Raw genomic sequence first — 19,423 nt, forward strand, 5'->3', positions numbered from 1 at the left:
ATATATTTCTTCTTGTGTGAGCTGCAGCTGTTTGCATATTTCAAAATACTCTTTCGCTAAATTGGAGAATTTATTGAAATAAAGTTAATGAGAAATCTCATCTGTGGGATCTTTAGTTATGCCTATTCTTTCATTTCTGACATTTGTAATTTGTCCTTTTTTCTCTTTAAGTCTGGTTAGAGGGGGACCTCCCCAGCGGTCGAGTCGTGGTTCAGGTTTGATCCCTGGTCGGGGAACTAAGATCCTACGCTAATGGACAGTAAAAAAGTCTGACTAGAGGGTTATTGATTTTACTGATCTTTAAAAAAGACAGCCATTGATTTCATTTACTTTATTATTTTTTTTCTGTTTCCACTTTAGTGTTTTGTTAAAAATACATTTATTTATTTAAGAACTATGGACACCACTTTGCTGACAAAGGTCCGTATAGTCAAAGCAATGGTTTTTCCAGTACTCGTGTACAGATGTGAGTATTGGACCATAAAGAAGGCTGAAAGCCAAAGAACTGATGCTTTCAAACTGTGGTGTTGGAGAATACCCTTGAGAGTCCCTTGGACTGCAAGGAGATCAAACCAGTCAATCCTAAAGGAAATCAACCCTGAAGATTCACTGGAAGGACTGATGCTGAAGCTGAAACTCCCTTACTTTGGCCACCTGATGTGAAGAGCTGACTCATTCGAAAAGACCCTGACGTTGGGAAAGATTGAGGGCAGGAGGAGAAGGGGATGACAGAGGATGAGATGGTTGGATGGCACCACCGACTCAATGGACATAAGTTTGAGCAAGCCCCAGAAGATAGCGAAGGACCAGGACACCTGGTATGTTGCGGTCCGTGGGGTCGCAGAGAGCTGGACACGACTCAGCGATTCAGCAGCGACAACTCCTTCATTCCTGGCTGTGCTGGACCCTGGTGGCCGTGTGGGCTTCTCTCTAGGTGTGGCCAGTGGGGCTTCTCTCCAGTTGTGCTGCGCAGGCCTCTCGTGCTCTCCAACACAAGCTACAACAAATCTCCCTCCAGGTACCGCTTTTTCTTTTTTTAAAGCACAGATTTTGATATGTTGTGCTTTCCTTTTCATTCAGTTCAAAGTGTTTTCTAACATGCATTGTGATTACTTCTTTGACCCAAAGGATATTTACAACACAGTTTATATTTTAATCTTTTCAAATTGAGATATGTTTTATGGCTCAGAAGAGAGTCCATATCAATTCTACGTGTACTTGAATGTACAAATATCAAACTATTAATTTTGACTTTATTTCTCCTTTCAATTGCATTTAAGAGCAAGGATCTGTGGTTGCCACCTTTTGGTAATTTTCTTAGGATATTATTAATACTTCTGACCCACATTCTCTCTTCACCTGGGACACCAATTACAAGTATGGTAAACCATTTGATATTGCACCAAAGCTCCTGAACACACTTTTTCTCTTTCTCAATTTCCTCTTTGCTTTTTGATTTTTATTGACCCACTCTCAAGTTCACTGATGTATTCTTCTGCATGTCTAATCTGCTGATAAGCATAAAGGAGTTGTTCATGTTTTTAATTTTTATCATGTCCATTTAACTGTAGTTTCCATCTCTCAGGAAAGAGACTGGGTGAAATCTTTTCTGGAGATACTAACAAGCTCATGAGAAAAGTTATGGGCATTCAGGGTCCTACAGGTTTAGAAAGCTACCCCTGGTGAAGTAGCTTTCTAGACTCTTTCATAATCTCTTATGTTCATGGTATCCTGTCCATAAACATAAGGGATTCTAATCAGTTGCTTAAGGCTTTACTCTTAAGTATGAACAGAAATTCAATCATCAACTACTTGGTGAACTTCTTTTACGTGACTGGCAAGTATCACAACAAAAGAGGAAAAGGACTAGAAGGAAACAGAAATGAAAAGGGCAGGAGCCAAGTAAAAATCATGAAAGATCCTCAAAGAGAAGTGAAGAAATAAGACCAAGATGCTGGGGGGAGAATTATACTCAGAGAACAAGAAAGAACTCCTAGAAGTAAACTGCTTAATAAAAATTCAAAGTTAAAAAGAACTGAAGGATAAATTAGAGAATATCTCCCAGAAGACACAACAAAATATGAAGAGATAGAAGAATATGTAAGAAAAATAGGATATTAGACAATTTATCAAACTCCCTCCTAATGGGAATTCCAGAAGTAGAAAACAAGGGGTGTAAATCATTAAACTATTACATATGGCATTTTCCCAAACTAAAGGACGTGAGTCTCAAGGTTAAAAAGACCTACACAAAGTATCCAGCATAGCAAGAGAGAAAAGACACGTCACTGTGAATTTGAACACCTATGGATAGAAAAGATGTCCCTAAAAACTTTTGGAAAGAAAATACAAACTGCCACTTATGGACTGGGACTTTTAACATCAACACTTGAAGAATATATAAAGAAATAACTTCTAAATTCAGAAAGAAAATGATTTCCAACTTGAGATCGGAATATCCAGCCAACATGTCGAATTAAGGCACAATAAACGTGCAGATGTGCAACAACTCAAAATATGCCCTTCATGTAGCCTTTGTCGAGAAGCTACTAAAGAAAATGCCCCAGTGAAACAAGGCAGTAAAGCAAGAGGAGGAAGCCACTGGGCTCCAACAACAGGGGATTTACCGTAGGACAGACGGCACTCTGGATCCCCAGAGCGAGGCAGACAGCTCCCGGGTAATAGCGCCCCAGTAGCCCTTGGCAGCCACCAGTCCAGATGGAGGAGACGTGAGAGCGCTAGCTAGGGCATCACCAGGGGAAAAAAAGCACCTGATGTACCTACCAGCTGGGCAGGTGTTTCCCAGTTCTGGTGACAAGTTTGCTAATAAAGAACAGGTATATAAAAACTATACAAGTGAAAATATGCGGGAGTTATTAAGAAGAAAGTAAAAATCATACAAAAAAGGAAATATAATCATAGAATATTATAGTGCTTGGCTGTGAACAATACGTATGTAGCTGTAAATGAGCACTATAGATATTAACCTCCTTAGAAATCATAAGATAATTACATACGCATTTGGGGGCAGGGTAACAGGGCTACACCGTCAAAGTAGGAAGAGAACAGAGAAGGTTCAAAAGGGAAAAATCAGTAACTAATTACATAAGCACACTGTTTAGAAACGTGGATGGCCATACCCAAACTGCTAAGATGGAAAGTCAGTTGCCCCTGAGACAGGCAACAGGGTTGAGAGACACAAGGCAGGGCTGCTGTTTTTCTTTGTAAGCCCTGTAGCATTGCTTGATTTTTGAAGTATGTACCTATATTGCTAGTTTGGGTCTAGGGCCAGGTCCAGCCTCAGCTCCCCAGAGCAATTCTGGAGGACACTGGGCTTCACCCAGGAGCCGAGCATCACCACCCCAGCAGCAGCCTCGGCACAGCTCTCGACGATCACCTCTGTACTCAAGTCCTAGCCTCATCCCTAGAGCGTGCAGTCTTCATCTGCTTCCTTGTCTGTCTTTCCCACTGGGCCAAGCGTTGTTGTGAAAGTTGCTAAGTCGCATCAGACTCCTTGTGGCCCCATAGACTATACAGTTCATGGAATTCTCCAGGCCAGAATACTGGAGTGGGTAGCCTTTCCCTTCTCCAGGGGATCTTCCCAACCCAGGCATTGAACCCAGGTCTCCTGCATTGCAGGAGGATTCTTCATCAGCTGAGCCACAAGGGAAGCCCAAGAATACTGGAGTGGGTAGCCTATCCCTTCTCCAGTGGATCTTCCCAACCCAGGAATTGAACCAGGGTCTCCTGCTTTGCAGGTGGATTCTTTACCAACTGGGCTATCTCTGTTTCTCCCCTTGCTACTCCTCACTGGCTAGCCCAGGGCCTAGAACCTGCCTTGGTGCTTGGCAATGCTTTCATGGGTGACTGTAGACAGAGTGGGTTTACAGTCCAAAGAATCCCTTGAGAAGGTAACGTGGAGGAAAGGGTGGGGTGGCTGGTGAGGCTTGACAAGAAGGGGGTGAGGCCCAGGCCAGCAGGCCTCTGACAGCTGCGCGACTCCTCACCCATCCGTGCACAATGGTCCGTGTCACCTGGACTGACTGTGCCACCTGGGGACCACATGGCCACACAGGAGACTCTGTCCTTCCCCGCAGCCGGCCCCACGCACTGCCCTTGCCATCAAGGGCAGCCCAGAGACGCAGGCAGGCTGCTTCCTTATGGGAACCCCGACTCTGGAGGAGAGCAGCCTAGCGCCAAGCACGCCACCAAGCGCCTTATGTGCACAGGAGGCCCCCATGAGCGACGTGCCAGTCCTTCCCTCCTTGCCATTTTACACGTGGAAGAACTGAGGTCTGCAAGAGCTAAATACTGTTCTGACGTGACCTTCAACGCTATGCTGGAACCCTCAACTGCTGACTTTAGTTTCCAATGGCTCTCAGAGTTGGGAGAGTCCTCCGATGAGGACATGAAGGCTCAGAGAGGAAAGACTCTCCCCTCGGGTCAGGGCAGAGCTGGCCGAAGAGCCGGCCTAGGACCCCTGGCTCCTGATTTCTGCCCAGGTCCCACCCAGTGCTGCACGCCGACTCCACGAGTGACACTCCCCGGAGCCCCGGCCCAGCCTGTCTGCCCGCCCAGCCAGTCATGAAGCTGACAGGGTGGGAAGGAGGCCCGCCTACCTTTCCAGCGCCACTCTCTCCACTGACAACAATAGACTGGTTGACCGGCTCCATCAGGCTCTTGACATTCCTGTAGGTCTGTTCACCCACAGTGAAGATGTGGGGCTTCAGTGTCTGAAACATCAAGGGGTGAAAGGTCATGGGAGCAAACCCCTGTCTGCGAGGAGTGGTTGATCCAGCGATGGCTGCAATGGGGAGCCTGTCCACAGCAGCGGCAGAGGCTTCCTCTAGAAAAACTTCTTGGTATAACAATGTGAGGCCCAGTTGCGGGCATGACCCATTCATCTTCTGTTTGGAAGCAGTGCTGGCCTTGACCAGTCTGTGACATTAACACGTTATCCTCCCATCTTATCTGATGTCAATAGTTTTATTCTGCTACTGTTTTTATGTTATTGCAATTTGCAAGAACTTTCTTACCAGTTATTGCCTAAGAAGTAACCCTATATTGTAGATGAGAAATCTGAGGTTCATATGGGTTAAATAACCTTCTCAAGGCCACTCAGCAAATAGAGGCATCTGTGTGATTTGGATTCCAATGTTACTGTTCTCCTTTCCATCAACAAGGATTAATTGTTCTGTATGCTGGGCATCAAGCCGGGCACTGAGGGAACAGAGGGGACCATCATACAGCTTTGCCTTTGAGGAGGCAGTCGGTAAGATGGGCTCTCAGGCCAGACCTCCCTGGCTTCCCATCCAGACACAAACCCTGGATGAGCCGGGTTAGTCCATGCAGACCCAGTGCGGCTCTGCCAGCAATGACCGCTTGCCTACAGCTTCCTGAAGGGAGAGGGCATCATTCTGGAGGCTGTCAGAACCATCTCTCTCTCTCTCTAGGCCCTCACCCTACCCACTGCTCACCTGGACAGTTACAAAGCCTCCCACCCTTCAGCCGCTGATCTCACCTTCCTTAACCCAAGTCCCCCAGCTTCATCCCCATGGCGGGCTCCGCTCACAGCCCCACTCCCAGCCCGATGAAGCAGCTCTGTGGACTCTCAGCTGTAGTGCAGGCCCTCTGGCGACAGCCCTGGAGTAGCTCACCTTCCCGGCCCCATCTGTGCTTCTCCCCACAGCACCCTGCTCCCGCCGTGGAGTCTGCTCTGGCTTCTCCCTGCACACTAACATTAGCTGGGCTGTTCCCTGCCTGCACCAGCTTCATTCCCACTTGCGTAAGACGTGACCCCTCATCTCAATCAGTGGAGATGAACAGGTGCTGAATTTTCTAAGGCAATCCTTACCACACGTAATTTTATTCTTTTCCCCAAAAAGTGGTTTTTAAATACACAAATGTGCCTTGGGAAATTCCTTCCAACTAATAAATTCACAAACAAGAATGTCTCTATTTTAGGTTCCAAAATCAGCTAGGCAAATACTGCTTTCTCTCTCATTTTGCACCTCCTGGCATGTGTCCAAACTTCTGTGAGCTTCTGGTGGGCAGGTCACCGCCCCAGTAGACTCTGAAAGACAGCACGGCTGATGAAGACACAGATTAGGACAGCAAAGCTGCCAGGTGCCTGCGGGGAGGAGGGGGAGCCCTGATTCCCTCGGAAGCAGGGGGTCTCACCTGGGGCTGAGACGCAGCGTGGTACTCTTGCATCAGCTCGGGCGAGTAGAGCTGAGGGACAGGCTTGAAGGGGTTCATAGCCACCAGGGTGCAGCCGGCGTTGGTGTAGAATGTGTCAGCCGTGTACCGGGCCTGCAGACACCTCAGGACTGAGGCAGGGGTGCTGTTAGCAAACTCTGGCTCAGATGGAGACATAGCCACATGTACAGACCAACACCCCACCTACCAGAGTTCCCTCCGCAATTAGCCAAGAGCCATGAGATCCCAGCCTCTCCCTGATGAGCAGGTATGAGAAAGATCTAATTAAGATGAACCCCACATCTGGAGCAAAGCCTGTGTTGGGGAGCCTGGGGGGAGCCGCCAGGCGGGGGTCTGGAGCAGCCCACCTGGCTGTCCATGTCCGGTCTGGCCCGAGGCAGCGGAACTGAATACCCTCTGGGAGAAGGCGCACCCCTCTGGGGTGGGGTGGGGTGGGAGGAGGAGGCATACCTGTCTCCAGTGTCACAGGATTCACCTTGGTGAGGTCATCGAGCTGTTGCAGTGGGGCCTCCCCGCCCAGGAACTCCTGCAGGTCTTCCCTGAGGGACTCCCCGCTGTGGGCAGCAGAGCCTGAACTGTGGCCGTTAACCTGGGAGGGAAAAACAGGACCAGAAGTGCGGGGACTCAGACCGGCCGGCAGCTCCGTCAGGGTGAGGGCTTGTACTGGAGATAGAAAACCGGCCTCTGGGATCACGATCTGGTTGTTCAAATTGTACCTCCGCCATTTACTAGACCTGTGAGCCTGCAAAAGCTTCTTAACCTCTCTGAGGTTAAGTGGCGGTTTCTTTCTTTGTAAATAAAGGAAAACAGAATCAACTCACAAGGTTGTTTGGAAGAAAAACAAGAAAGAGATATGGAAAGCACTTAGTTGGGGACCTCCCTGGTGAAGCAGTGGTTAAGAATCTGCCTTGCAACGCTGGGGATGCGAGTTTGAGTCCTGGTTGGGGAACTAAGATCCCACGTTGCTGCGGAGCATCTAGGCCCACAAGCCACAACTATCGAACCTGTGTGCTCTGGACGCAGTGGGCCACACCTGGAGAGCCCTAGTGTTGCACCTGCCACAACCAGAGATTCTGTGCTGCAAGGAAAGACACCAGACGATGCAATGAACACCCTGAATGCAGCAACCAAGACCTGATGCAGCCAAATAGATAAATGCTGGGGGCAAACACGCAAAGCCCTTGGTGCCTGGCACAGAGAATGTACTCAAAGCGGAAGTGTTCGTCGTTTCAGTCATGTCCGACTCTTTGTGACCCCATAGGAATGTAGCCCTCCAGGCTCCTCTGTCCATGGGGTTCTCCAGGCAAGAGTACTGGAGTGGGGTGCCATGCCCTCCTCCAGGAGATCTTCCCGACCCAGGGATCAAACTCTCATTCCCTGTGTCTCCCGCACTGCAGGCGCATTCTTCACCCGCTGAGCCATCAGGGAAGCATGTACTCAGGAAATCAATACATGTGATCCCTTCTCCTCTGCCAAGCACTCCAGCTTTCAGGTGAGTCAGTGCCCGGCCTTACTGGGCTGGCGGGGGTGAGGCCCGAGGTGGGGGGGTACCGCGAAGGGAAAGAACCAAGGTTTGGGCCTTTTTCGAAAGAGACGCTATCAGCTTGAGGTGAAAAATCAGCGGTGAGGTAGTACCATGCCTTCATCACCTGCCTCTGGAGACTGAATTTAGCCTGGCTAATTAATTAGCTCTGGCTGCCCTGGTCTACTTGAGAGCAGATGAGGTCAAGAACAAGCACCAGGGGGAAGAGGCCGTCTCTGCCTCTCCCTTGCCCATCCCTGATACCAACGCTTTACGTAACTTCTCCCCACTTTCCTCCTGTGATCCCACTTCTCTCTTCTCCCAGGGGGCTGCAGGGAAGGTGTGCGGAGCAGGCAGTAACCTGGCTGAAATCTGCTTTTGGAGGAAGGGGATGTGATATAACATGTGCGGGTTTCTTTTTTGGAAATTTTTGTTCATTTATTTGGCTGTGCTGGGTCTTCACTGCTGTGCAGAGGCTTTCTCTAGTTGCGGCAAGCAGGGGCTACTCTCTAGTTGGGGTTCACAGGCTTCTCCTTTCAGCAGCTTGTCTTGGTGCCGAGCATGGGTTCTGGGGCAAGCGATCTTCAGTTGCAGCTCAAGAGCTTAGTCGCCCGTGGCAATATGGAATCTTTCTGGATCAGGGATCAAACCTGTCCCCTGCAGGTGGATTCTTAGCCACTGGACCACCACGGGAGTTCCTATGTGCAGGTTTCTAACGAGACCAGTGAACCTTAGAGTTCAAAAATCTCCAACAAAAGTGGCAAGTGTCACTTGAGAGGCCCAGTGATAAGCTTCCTTCCAAAGATGCTACCTGTTCTCTGAACTCAGGCCCACCACAATGCATGCACAAGGCAGACTCTTATCTCCAGGATTAACTGCTGAGGTCAGAGCGTGACTGTGTCCATGGAAATCCCTCTACCCTAGTGGAAAAAGGAAATCACTCACACCCAGCCATAATTTATGAACAGATCTGATCCAACCAGACAGGCAGCTGAGTATCATGGTTCTTGAGTTGGACTTGAAAGCTAGATTGCCTGGGTTTGATTCTTGATTCCACCACGTCCTAGTTACAGAATCTTATGTAAGTTTCTTAGTCTCTTTGCACCTCAATGTTCCTCATCTGTAAAATGGGAATGGTGGTAGTAGTGATAGATCTCATAGATGCTAACAAGCACATGAAGTATTTAGAAAAAACATCTGGTTTCTGCCACCAAAAGTTTGCTATTATTATTCTGTTAAAAAGTAGCTCTTCTAATTAGGCAATAAGATACTGGTGGCTCAGATGATAAAGCGTCTGCCTATAGTGTGGGAGACCCAGGTTCAATCTCTGGGTCGGGAAGATCTCCTGGAGAAGGAAATGGCAACTCACTCCAGTATTCTTGCCTGAAAAACCACATGGACGGAGGAACCTGATAGGCTACAGTCCATGGGGTCGCAAAGAGTCGGACACGGACTGAGCAACTTCACGTTCTTTCACTTTTCATACCAAGGGCCTTAAAACTACCCTGCAATTCTTCTTCTAGAACATGATACTATGTAAAGGCCATAAGAATGTTCTGCGTATATAGAAACATTTACAATTGCAAAACAAACAAACAAAAAAACCTAAGCGTCCAAATAGCACCTTAAATTATAGTGAAGTGAAAGTGAAGTTGCTCAGTCATGTCTGACTCTTTGCAACCCCATGGACTGTAGCCTACCAGGCTACTCCATCCATGGGGTTCTCCAGGCAAGAATACTAGAGTGGGTTACCATTTCCTTCTCCAGGGGATCTTCCCAACCCAGGGATCGAACCCGGGTCTCCCGCATTGGAGGCAGACGCTTTAACCTACCTCCTTACAATTGAATTAAGCAGGTTACAAAGAGAATGATATCTTTAAATGTTTTAAAAATTTTTAGGGAGAAAAATCTAGGATATCCTTTAAAATGTCAGTTATCTATGGGCAGTACAATTATGGGTAATTGTAATGTTCTTTTTGCTTATCTATATTTCCCACATCATTGTAATGAACATGACCTTGAGTAAGTCACCTAACTGCTCTGAGCCCTATCTTCAAAATGGGGATATAATGGCATTGGATATGTAACACTGTATCCTTCTCAAGTACTAAACAAAATTATATGTGCAAAATGCTTGGTATAGTGCTCACTATACATCAAGAGTGCAATACAGAGGAGCTGCTAGTATAGTTACGATAAACGTGGTTGTTTTTTAGTTGCTAAGTCACGTCTGACTCTTTTGTGGCCCCACAGACTGCAGCCTGACCGACTCCTCTGTTCATAGGATTTCCCAGGCAAGAATACTAGAGTGGGTTGCCATTTCCTTCTCCAGGGGATCTTCCCAACCGAGGGATCGAACTGTCATCTCCTGCATTACAGGTGATTCTTTACTGCTGAGCCAACAAGGGAAGCCCTGATAAACATGACTGTTTTTTAAATGACAAAGAAGTTAAAAATGGACAATAAAAAAGTTCCCTCTGCAAAAAAAAAAAAAAAAAAAAAGCCTGGAGCAGGCAGCTGTCCTGCCTGCTTCTCTCTGGCTTTCAAGCCTGTTTCACGAGCCAAAGGATTAAGAGGTCAAGCAGCAGAGTCTGCCAGGGTTCCCTTGAGGCTGGCTGACTTCACATTCAGTTATCCTGCCTTACTCGCCTGGGACTCCACTAGTCCAGGAATCATCTTAAATATCTGCCTTGGCCCAATGGCTGCTGCAGCTGCTGCTAAGTTGCTTCAGTTGTGTCCGACTCTGCGACCCCATGGACTGTAACCCACTAGGCTCCTCTGTCCATGGGATTCTCCAGGCAAGAATACTGGAGTGGGTTGCCATTTCCTTCTTCATGGTCCAACGGCAACACTCAGTAAATTAAAATTCAGCTAATATCTGGCATTCTCTCCGGACCAAGAGCTGCAAGTGAAGGATGATATAGGTAGGAGGTGGGGCTCCACAGGGAAGGGTGATTTGGAATCCTGCAGGCCCGGGGCCATAGGAGCCTTTAGCGGCAGAGGCCCGCAGTCAAGGGCGGGTTTCACATCCATCCCATTAGCAGCCCCCCATGTTCCCTGTGATCCATTCATCAGAATTCTTGTCTATTTCCACATAGGTCATCTTCTCCCACATTTCTGCACAGGCTGACTCTGCCTGGACTGCTTACTTTCCTTCTCCATTTGACTAATTCCTACTCTTTCTTTTTTCTGGCTGGGCCATGTGGCATGTAGGATCTGAGTTCCCCAACCAGGGGTTGAACCAGTGCCCTTTGCGATGGGAGTGTAAGTCTTAACCACTGGACTGCCGAGGAAGTCTCAATTCTTACTTCTTTAAGGCTCAGCTTTAAAGAACACCTCCGCTTAGAAGCCCCAGGCTTCCAACTTGTCTTTACAATTCAGGCTGTGAGGAGCATCTCTCAGGACTCCCTCACAGGTTCAGGCTTGTAAGGTCACCAAAACACCCCATCCTAGGGAAAAGAGCTAAAAACCACAACAGGAGATATTCAAATTAGGTATCGGGAAGAGCTTCTCAGCAACAGACAAAAGGCACCAAGGTGCCTCTCTGAAGACAGAAAAGAAGGGGTCTTTCCCTCCCTTCCAGGTCAGGGCAGTGGAAGCATCATTCGGGTAAACGAAAGAGGCGGAGCTGCCTTAGGTACTTGAGGGTCTGGGTTATCTTAGGGTGAGGACTTTACCTGCTGGAGCATCCTGCTTCAGTGTGGTCAGCCAGGATTCTGGGTCACGGGTACATGGAATGCTATCCACCTGGTCATGGGTGCACAGGCTGGGGCATGGATCCTGCGAAGGGCTCAGCTCCCAAGGAATCTCTGAGATGAGCCACCCCAGAGCCTGTGGTAGAAGAGAGATGATAAGGGCCGCATACAGGTGATGAGGGTTTCTCCAAGGTGACTCAGTCCTGCTCCTCCCACTGAGCATCAGGAACCAAAATGACACCCAGGGCGAGCCTGGGCAGAGAGGAAGACTCTGTCCTGCTCCCTGCCAATTAGGGAACGAAGGTAACTTTTACAAGAGCCTCCAGAGCCTCCTGGGGTTCCTTCAGGGCCAGTTTCACTACAGGGCTTGGGGTGGGGCTGCAAATTTTCTGGGTCAGTGTGCCATGGAGGCTGAGGACACTGGAAGGCAGAGAAGCCTCTCGGGCACACAGAAATATTCCACCTTAGTACAGCCAGTATTCAGTGGGGCAGGAAGGCTGGAGTCAATTCTTGACATCCCAGGAAAGCGGTTGTGTGGGACAGAAACCATAGCTTAGTCTTTCACCTTCACCTTTCATAGCTCAGCCACCTCACCTTCCCTGCCTGCCTTCACTCCTCATCTGGAAAATGGAGATAATAAAAGCTACTTTGCAGGGAGCAGCTGTGAAGGTCAATCAGGTGAAACACTCTACAAAGTCCAAATCTGAATATTCATTTAGAGGAGAAACATTGTTAGTAAGAAGGATGGATGACCCATTCAGGAGCACTGATCAGGTGGAACAGTTCAGTGTCAGCATTAATAAGGCCAAGCTTTTGGAGGAGGAGAATCCATCTGAGAGGGGGGTGTTGTGAGGCTGGGTTTGGGCCAATCTCTGAAAAATTGTGAATGACAGAATTTTCAGGCCCCACACATCCCCAGCAAGGAGGGATGAGGATGAGGGGTCCTGGTAATGGACTGACCTTGGAGAAACTTTCTTGAGGCTCTGAACACATTAAGCCTTTGAAAGAACTCAGGAATGAGGGACCTCCAAGAAAACAGGAAAAAGGATAATGTAGGCAGAGGAGGGCATCAAGACTGGGATGGACAGATTCACTCTGGACACTGACTGTACCCCATCCAGGCGACAGCTGTGCAGAGGGTTCCGGAGACTCAAGGCCAACAAAGTTCCCTCAATGGAAAGCTCATCTTAAGAGAGGGGATCAGAGGGGAATACAGCAGGTTGTGTAGTTAGAATCCAGAGTCCACAACCCCTCAAAAATGCAGTTCACAGGACCTATGTAAGCCTTATTCCGTTTCTTCCTTTGCAAAAAGGACTACTAATACCCAGATCTCACAAGGCCGAGTTAAGGATCAACGAGATAGTACCTTTGAGAGCGCTTGGCAAATGCTGGTTACTACGATACGGAGCCCACTTCCTGCCAGAATCAAGTCAGATGGAAGCGGTTTTCTCCAGGTTCCCCCAGCTCTTGCTCCCTGTCGGCTTCGCGATTACCAGCCGAGAATTTCTGAAAAGGGCGTGACCACTGTGGGCAGGAGGGAGACAGGGATGAATAGATGAAAGCCCCTAGGCAGGGCAAGGCAAGTGGCAACCTGATTATCAACTCCTCCCTCCCCCCGCCCCCCTCCTCCAGCCTCCGGGCAGACGAGACTGGCAGGGTTAGGGTCCCGGGAGCCCGGCAGGCCCCGCCCGCAGCTTCCCGGCGGGAACCGGGCACTCCCGGTCCCGGCGAGCTGCCGCCGGGCCCAGGGCTGGGATGCCGCTCCGGAAACACTGGGCACGGGGACACTCCGTCCTTCTCGAGAAGGTGGACGTGACCCCCCAGCCAAGGGCGCGGCTGTCTGCAAGCCTCCCTGGCCCCCCCCCCCCCCCCCCAGGTCTCCAGGCGGGGAGAGGCGCGCAGCGGGAGTGGGGCCTCCCTGCACCCTAGGCCGCCCCTGCCGGCACGGTGAGGCGTGACCCCGGAGGGTCCTCGTCCTGGAGCAAAAGGCAGAGAGCCGGGCTTCCTCCTCCTGGGATACGAGAGGGTCAAAAACGAAAGGGCAAAGAAGTGAACCCGCGCTCTGGAAAGGGGAAAAGAGGGGCGCCCCCTTCTCCAGCGCCGCGGGGGCCCGCTGGCCTCCCCGGTTCCTTCGGGCCCGGCTGCGGGGTGGCACTCACCGGTCGCACGGCCCGAGCCGCCGAGCGTGCGGCCCCCCGGCCAGACTGGAAAGACAGACGGGCGGGCCGGGTGAGGCGGCGGGAAGGGCCAGCGCGGCGGAGGGCGGGCGCGGGGCGGGGGCCGGCCGGGGAGGCGCCGGGAAGGCTGCGGGCGCCGGGCCTCGGGCCGAGTGGCCGGGAGCCGGCCGGCTCCTCCCCGGGGGCGGGGCGCGCGACAGCCGGGCGCACGTGGCCCGCCCGGGACGCCGGGATCTGGAGACGAGGGCTTGCTCCGGGACTGTGTACTGTAGAGCCCGCGGTGAGGTGCGAGGGAGCGGGGAGGGACGGAGGGGCCCCGGGGCCCTCGCGGGACTGCGGGTCTCCCCGCCGGGAGACCGGGCGCCCTGACGCTCGCCGCGGGGTCTGATGGCCAGTGGTGGGGTGCGGGACCCGTTTCCGCCCGGGCGCCTCTGACAGACCGTCTTGCTAGCGGTCCGGGTCACGGAGTCAGGACCTGGGCTGGCTGAGCCGGGGACCGGGAGGGAAGCGCGCGGGGAACAGGCGGGGCGTGGGAAACGGGCACCCTTCCGGGCGGGGCCGCGCGGTGGGCGGGGCCTGGGAGCGCGGGCCGCCCCGCCCCATCGCGGCCGGAAGCGCCGCTCGCGAGGCGGAAGTGGCGGGCTTCCGCTCTTCCCGCGGCGGCGGGGTCCGGGCTCTCGAGCCCAGTGACGCGGCCCTCTGCCGCGGGGCGCCGAAACCCCAGGAGCACGTGAGGTATGAGGACCGGCGCGCATGTCTGTCAGGAAAAGAGCTGTTTTTAAAAGGCCAGCCGGTTCAGATAGGTTTCTTCTCGGGTGATTGGGTCCCGATAGGCCATCCCTCAAACATGCATTCTCGGGGTGGTTCTTGTTTGACTGACTGATGTGCGCTTCCCGTGTGCCGCTTTTCAGACATGGACTTGGGGCGTAGAGGAGTTTTGTAACCTTAAAACAATTAACACTAGTATATACTTTACGGTCCCTACTCCTTCGTGATTAGCGTCCCTTCCACTCTACCTACACCTTGTAAAGGAGGTGAGGAGCAAGCAGCCTGGGGAGCTCGGGAGATCCCTGGAGGGTTCGCATTTTGTGCTGGAGGCAGGAGGTTGAGAGAGGCTCGGGACAGAAACTGAGGCCCCCAAATCCAAAGTGTACTTTAAGCACCTTCTCTTTCCGCGTCCCTTCTCCTCCCCCCTCATGCTGCTGCTGCTAAGTCGATTCAGTCGTGTTCGACTCTGTGCGACCCCATAGACGGCAGCCCACCAGGCTCTTCTGTCCCTGGAATTCTCCAGGCAAGAACACTGGAGTGGGTTGCCATTTCCTTCTCCAATGCATGAAAGTGCAAAGTGAATGTGAAGTCACTCAGTCGTGTCCGACTCCTAGCGACCCCATGGACTGCAGCCTACCAGGCTCCTCTGCCCATAGGATTTTCCAGGCAAGAGTACTGGAGTGGGGTGCCATCGCCTTCTCCTCCCCCCTCATAGTACACTGGAAATCATTAGTTAGGTGTGTTTAACTTTCATTACATTATTTTCATGACAATGTACTGTGTGTATTTTTTAGCAATTCTGGGTCTTCCTTGCTGTGGGAGGGCTCTCTCTCTTTGCAGAGAGTAGGGACTGCTCTCTACTTGTGGGTGCCCAGGCTTCTCACTGCAGTGGCTTCTTTTTGTTGTGTACAGGCTTCAGGACGTGTCCGGCCTCAGTGCTTGTGGCCCAGGCCTAGCTGCCCTGTGGCATGTGGAATCTTCTGGGACCTGGGATCGAACCCATGTCCCCTGCACTCTTAAGGTGGACTCCCAACCACTACACCACCAGGGAAGTCCCAGCTAAAGCTTTTTAACCAGTAATTTCATTCTATTAGTAGGACATCCTTATCTTCATATATTAGGCTTCTTCCAACAATCCTTGGAAGGGGAATCTCAAGTCCTAGATTCTGCTCTGAAATTCAGGAATAAGTAAAATCCAGTCAGGTGCATCTATATGCCAATCCCACAGAAAGGTTGCTTTTCACAAATGCATCCCTTTGCTCTTGTTTTCACAGGAAGAAGAAAAAATGTCTCAAAAGCAGATGAAGGAAGCTTTTGTCAGTAACCAGAATGGAACGAGCGTGCTGGAGATCACTGAGGGCTTGTGCCTGCCTGCACTCTGCGTCCTGTGTAGAGGGCTCCTGATCATTCTCTCACAGCACTTATGTTCTTCTTCACATAACTCGAGGACTCGATTCTTGGTTGACTTTGCGTTCCTGATAGTTCCCCTGGTCACCACGTTGACCATTTTCTCTTCATTTGTCCTCCTCGAGTATCTTGTTGCAATTATCCTTGGGGCAGGGCTGCTCTATGAAATATACTGCAGAAGAACTTGCTATGCCAGAATGCCTTTCCAGAAAATCTGTGAGAAATTTTTGAAAGTCAATCTAGAATCAGAACACATTCCAGCCATCTCCTGTTTCCGTGTTGTCAACAGTGCCTTTACTGCTGTTGCGATTTTGGCTGTGGACTTCCCACTGTTTCCCAGAAGATATGCCAAAACCGAGCTCTACGGGACAGGAGCAATGGATTATGGAGTAGGGGGCTTTATTTTTGGGTCTGCAATGGTTTCTCCAGAGGTTAGGAGAAAATATACGAAAGGCTCCAGACTTTGTTATCCTACAAAGTCACTGTACTCTCTTTGGCCATTAGTTTTCCTAGGAATGGGGCGATTAGTTGCTATAAAATCCATAGACTATCAGGAACATTTAACTGAGTATGGTGTTCACTGGAACTTTTTCTTTACCTTAATAGCTGTGAAATTGATAACATCACTGCTTTTGATTATTTTTCCCCTAAATAAATCCTGGATTGTAGCCATCAGCATTACTGCATTATACCAGCTAGCCCTTGATTTTACCCCCTTGAAAAGTTTAATTTTGTATGGCACTGATGGTAGTGGCACAAGGGTTGGTTTCTTAAATGCCAACCGAGAAGGAATCATCTCTGTCTTGGGGTACGTGGCAGTACACATGGCTGGTGTTCAAACAGGGTTATATGTGCTTAAAGAAAGGTCACATATCAAAGACTGGATAAAAGTAGCATACTGTATTCTATTGACAGCTATTGGCCTCTTCATTTCACTTTACATAGTTCAGGTAAATGTAGAAGTAGCATCTCGAAGAATGGCCAATTTAGCTTTTTGTATTTGGATAGTTGCTTCTTGCCTGATCCTTCTTAGTAGTTTATTACTGGGTGATATAATTTTGAGTTTTGCCAAATTTGTAATTAAAGAGGCAGCAGTACCATGTTCTTGGAAACTTATCCAGTCACCCACTGCAAATAAAAAGCATTTGGAATCCATAGTCTCTGAAGCCAAAAGAAAGGAACCCACTCTCTGTTTAATCACAGCAATGAACAGAAACCAGTTACTTTTTTTCTTGCTGTCAAATGTAACAACTGGTCTAGTCAACCTTTCCATAGATACATTACACAGCAGTACCCCGTGGGCCTTGTGCCTGCTCAATCTCTACATGTTCACCAACTGCTTAATTATATATGTGCTACACTTGCAAGATAAGACAATAAAATTTTGGTGATCAATAGGGGTAGTATGTGTTTTGAGCAATATTATGTTAATGAGGAAGAATAAATATAAAATGTGAAGAAAACGGGCGTCTATCGATCCAGGGTTAAAGTTTTATTCCTGCTTTAACAGTAGTGATGCTTAATATTTTAAATGTATGTCAACACTATGTAAAACAAATCAATATAGAAGAAACAAAGCCTTATGACTTGTTAGAATACCTATAAATTTTAGTTATTTTAAAGAAGCTGTTGTGTTTACAGTTGTGACACTGGAAGATTGGAGGGTAGGAAGGAGGATTTCTTACATTATATCTTTTTGGGGGGGGGACAGAAGGAGGAAGGATCTTAGTTTCTCCACCAGGGATTACCTTTGTCCCCTGCAGTGGAAGTGGGGAGTCTTAACCACTGGACTGCCAGGAAAGCCCCTTTTACTTTCTGTCTTGTATCACCTATTACCATTCTGTATTTTCTATTGTATGTATTTTATAATATTTACATTAAAATATCTCAGTTGTGGGATTGCCAACAGTACTGCTCAATTTTAATCTTTAAAAAAGACTCGGTATAAGAAAGCAATGTTTAAAGTCAAATACTTAAAAGATCATAAAACAGCTAAATGCTCCAAAGAAGAATGTGTTAGTTGCTCAGGTGTCCAACTCTTTTTGACCCCAGGAGCTTGCCAGGCCCACAGATGGTTAAATTGTTTTTTTTTTTTTTTTGAGCTAGAGTCGATGGGTGGAATGAAGAGTTAGTGTTTGTGTGTCTAGGGAGCAGAGGGTCAGATGCTAGTAAGGGAGAGGGTCAACAGCAAACATGACTATTGTTACCAATGAGTTTAAATTTCTTAAGTTGATGAGGACTAATTTAGTGCTTAGGTAGCATTTTATCCTTGCTAACTACAGTTAGTTATATTTGGAGGTAATCTATTGAAAGAAATTTCCCCCTTAAAAAAGTCAACATATTGAATAGTTATGTTGCTATAAAAACAAAAGATTAGATTTTATTTCTGATTAATAAGGAAGACTTGAAATTTAACCAAGATTATAGTATGTAAATTAAGCGACTAGCAAAGGTGACTGGTTTTCCTGTTGTGTTCAAAGCATTTTAGGAGGGCTGAGAGGCTCTAACCATATCGTTCTCATTAAAATAGTAATTTAAAAAGTATTTGGTGACTTAATGACCATCTGTCTAATTGGTCTGCTGCTTCTTGTCCCAGGTCTTAAATATCTTTCAGTAAGTCTGCCAATTATAGACACTGAATCATAACTAAGAACAAAATGTACTATATGTTTTGCTGCTAAGTCGCTTCAGTCGTGTCCAACTCTGTGTGACCCCATAGACGGCAGCCCATCAGGCTCCCCCGTCCCTGGGATTCTCCAGGCAAGAACACTGGAGTGGGTTGCCATTTCCTTCTCCAATGCATGAAAATGAAGTGAAAGTGAAGTCGCTCAGTTGTGTCTGACTCTTAGCGACCCCATGGACTGCAGCCCACCAGGCTCCTCTGTCCATGGGATTTTCCAGGCAAGAGTGCTGGAGTAGGGTGCCATCGCCTTCTCTGACTATATGTTTTTCCCACCTCCAGTTAGGAAAGTACCTCCAATTAGGAAAGTCATGGAAGAGAAAGTTAATGAAATTACATTCATAAAAAATAATAAACCAATCTGATTTTAGTTTACAGAAGAGAAAGAGATCATTAAATAAATATTTATTCAGTTCCAATGTGCTAGATACAGGTGCTGGGGAAACAACAGAAAATAACACCCTGCCCTCAAGGGGCTTCTATTTTAACTTGTGGACATTATTTTTCCTTTAAAAATTTTCTTATAATGGGGAAAATCTGTCCCTATTTTTGACAGATACAATAGAACCTCCCACTGTCAGGTCATGAAAAAGAAAACCCAATTCACAGATACTCAGATCTGGACAACTGTGGTAAATTAAGTAATAAGATTTTGCTGTTGATTTTAGTACCACATAAAACAATGAGGTTATTATAGTGAAAACAACAGTAGGTATTTTAATCTTCAACTATCAATTTTTGAGGACAGAGAAGAGAGGGGAAAAGAAAGAATATAATCTAGTCTAGGACTTATCTGTGACCTTCAGAAAGTGACTCATTCCCATGACTTTAATTTTACACTATTATAAACTGGGGATGTCTACTACATATGCATTAATAGTTTTGTGTTCATTAGATGACAATGTTTTATTTTTATTGAGCACCTTGTCCAGTATGTTGTGTAAATTAAATAAGA

At 48.4% G+C, this 19,423-nt stretch overlaps 3 protein-coding genes across 4 annotated transcripts in view; 1 reads left to right on the plus strand and 2 right to left on the minus strand.

Moving 5' to 3' along the window:
- MYO19 (myosin XIX) overlaps positions 1-13,732 on the minus strand; it is a 33,815-nt gene extending 20,083 nt beyond the window's left edge. For both annotated transcript variants that reach the window (XM_052657947.1, XM_052657948.1), the window contains exons 1-6: positions 13,596-13,732; positions 12,803-12,960; positions 11,419-11,572; positions 6,670-6,808; positions 6,181-6,329; positions 4,620-4,733 (exon numbers count right to left, since the gene is read on the minus strand). In XM_052657947.1, the coding sequence (XP_052513907.1) occupies positions 4,620-4,733; positions 6,181-6,329; positions 6,670-6,808; positions 11,419-11,430 (414 nt within the window). In that variant the 5' untranslated portion in view covers positions 11,431-11,572; positions 12,803-12,960; positions 13,596-13,732. The remainder of the gene's footprint in view (positions 1-4,619; positions 4,734-6,180; positions 6,330-6,669; positions 6,809-11,418; positions 11,573-12,802; positions 12,961-13,595) is intronic.
- LOC128064815 (potassium/sodium hyperpolarization-activated cyclic nucleotide-gated channel 2-like) lies at positions 13,095-14,368 on the minus strand. The gene is made up of 2 exons (XM_052657771.1): positions 13,596-14,368; positions 13,095-13,230 (listed from the first exon to the last, which is right to left on the minus strand). The coding sequence occupies exons 1-2, from the start codon at positions 14,366-14,368 to the stop codon at positions 13,095-13,097; spliced, it is 909 nt and encodes a 302-aa protein (XP_052513731.1).
- PIGW (phosphatidylinositol glycan anchor biosynthesis class W) lies at positions 14,284-17,694 on the plus strand. Its single transcript, XM_052658269.1, has 2 exons — positions 14,284-14,348; positions 15,656-17,694. Exon 2 carries the CDS (start codon positions 15,668-15,670, stop codon positions 17,177-17,179), a length of 1,512 nt encoding a protein of 503 aa, XP_052514229.1. The 5' UTR covers positions 14,284-14,348; positions 15,656-15,667; the 3' UTR covers positions 17,180-17,694.
- The last annotated feature ends 1,729 nt before the right edge of the window (positions 17,695-19,423 follow it).

Source organism: Budorcas taxicolor, chromosome 19, assembly GCF_023091745.1.
Source record: "Budorcas taxicolor isolate Tak-1 chromosome 19, Takin1.1, whole genome shotgun sequence".
NCBI classification, from domain to species: domain Eukaryota; kingdom Metazoa; phylum Chordata; class Mammalia; order Artiodactyla; family Bovidae; genus Budorcas; species Budorcas taxicolor.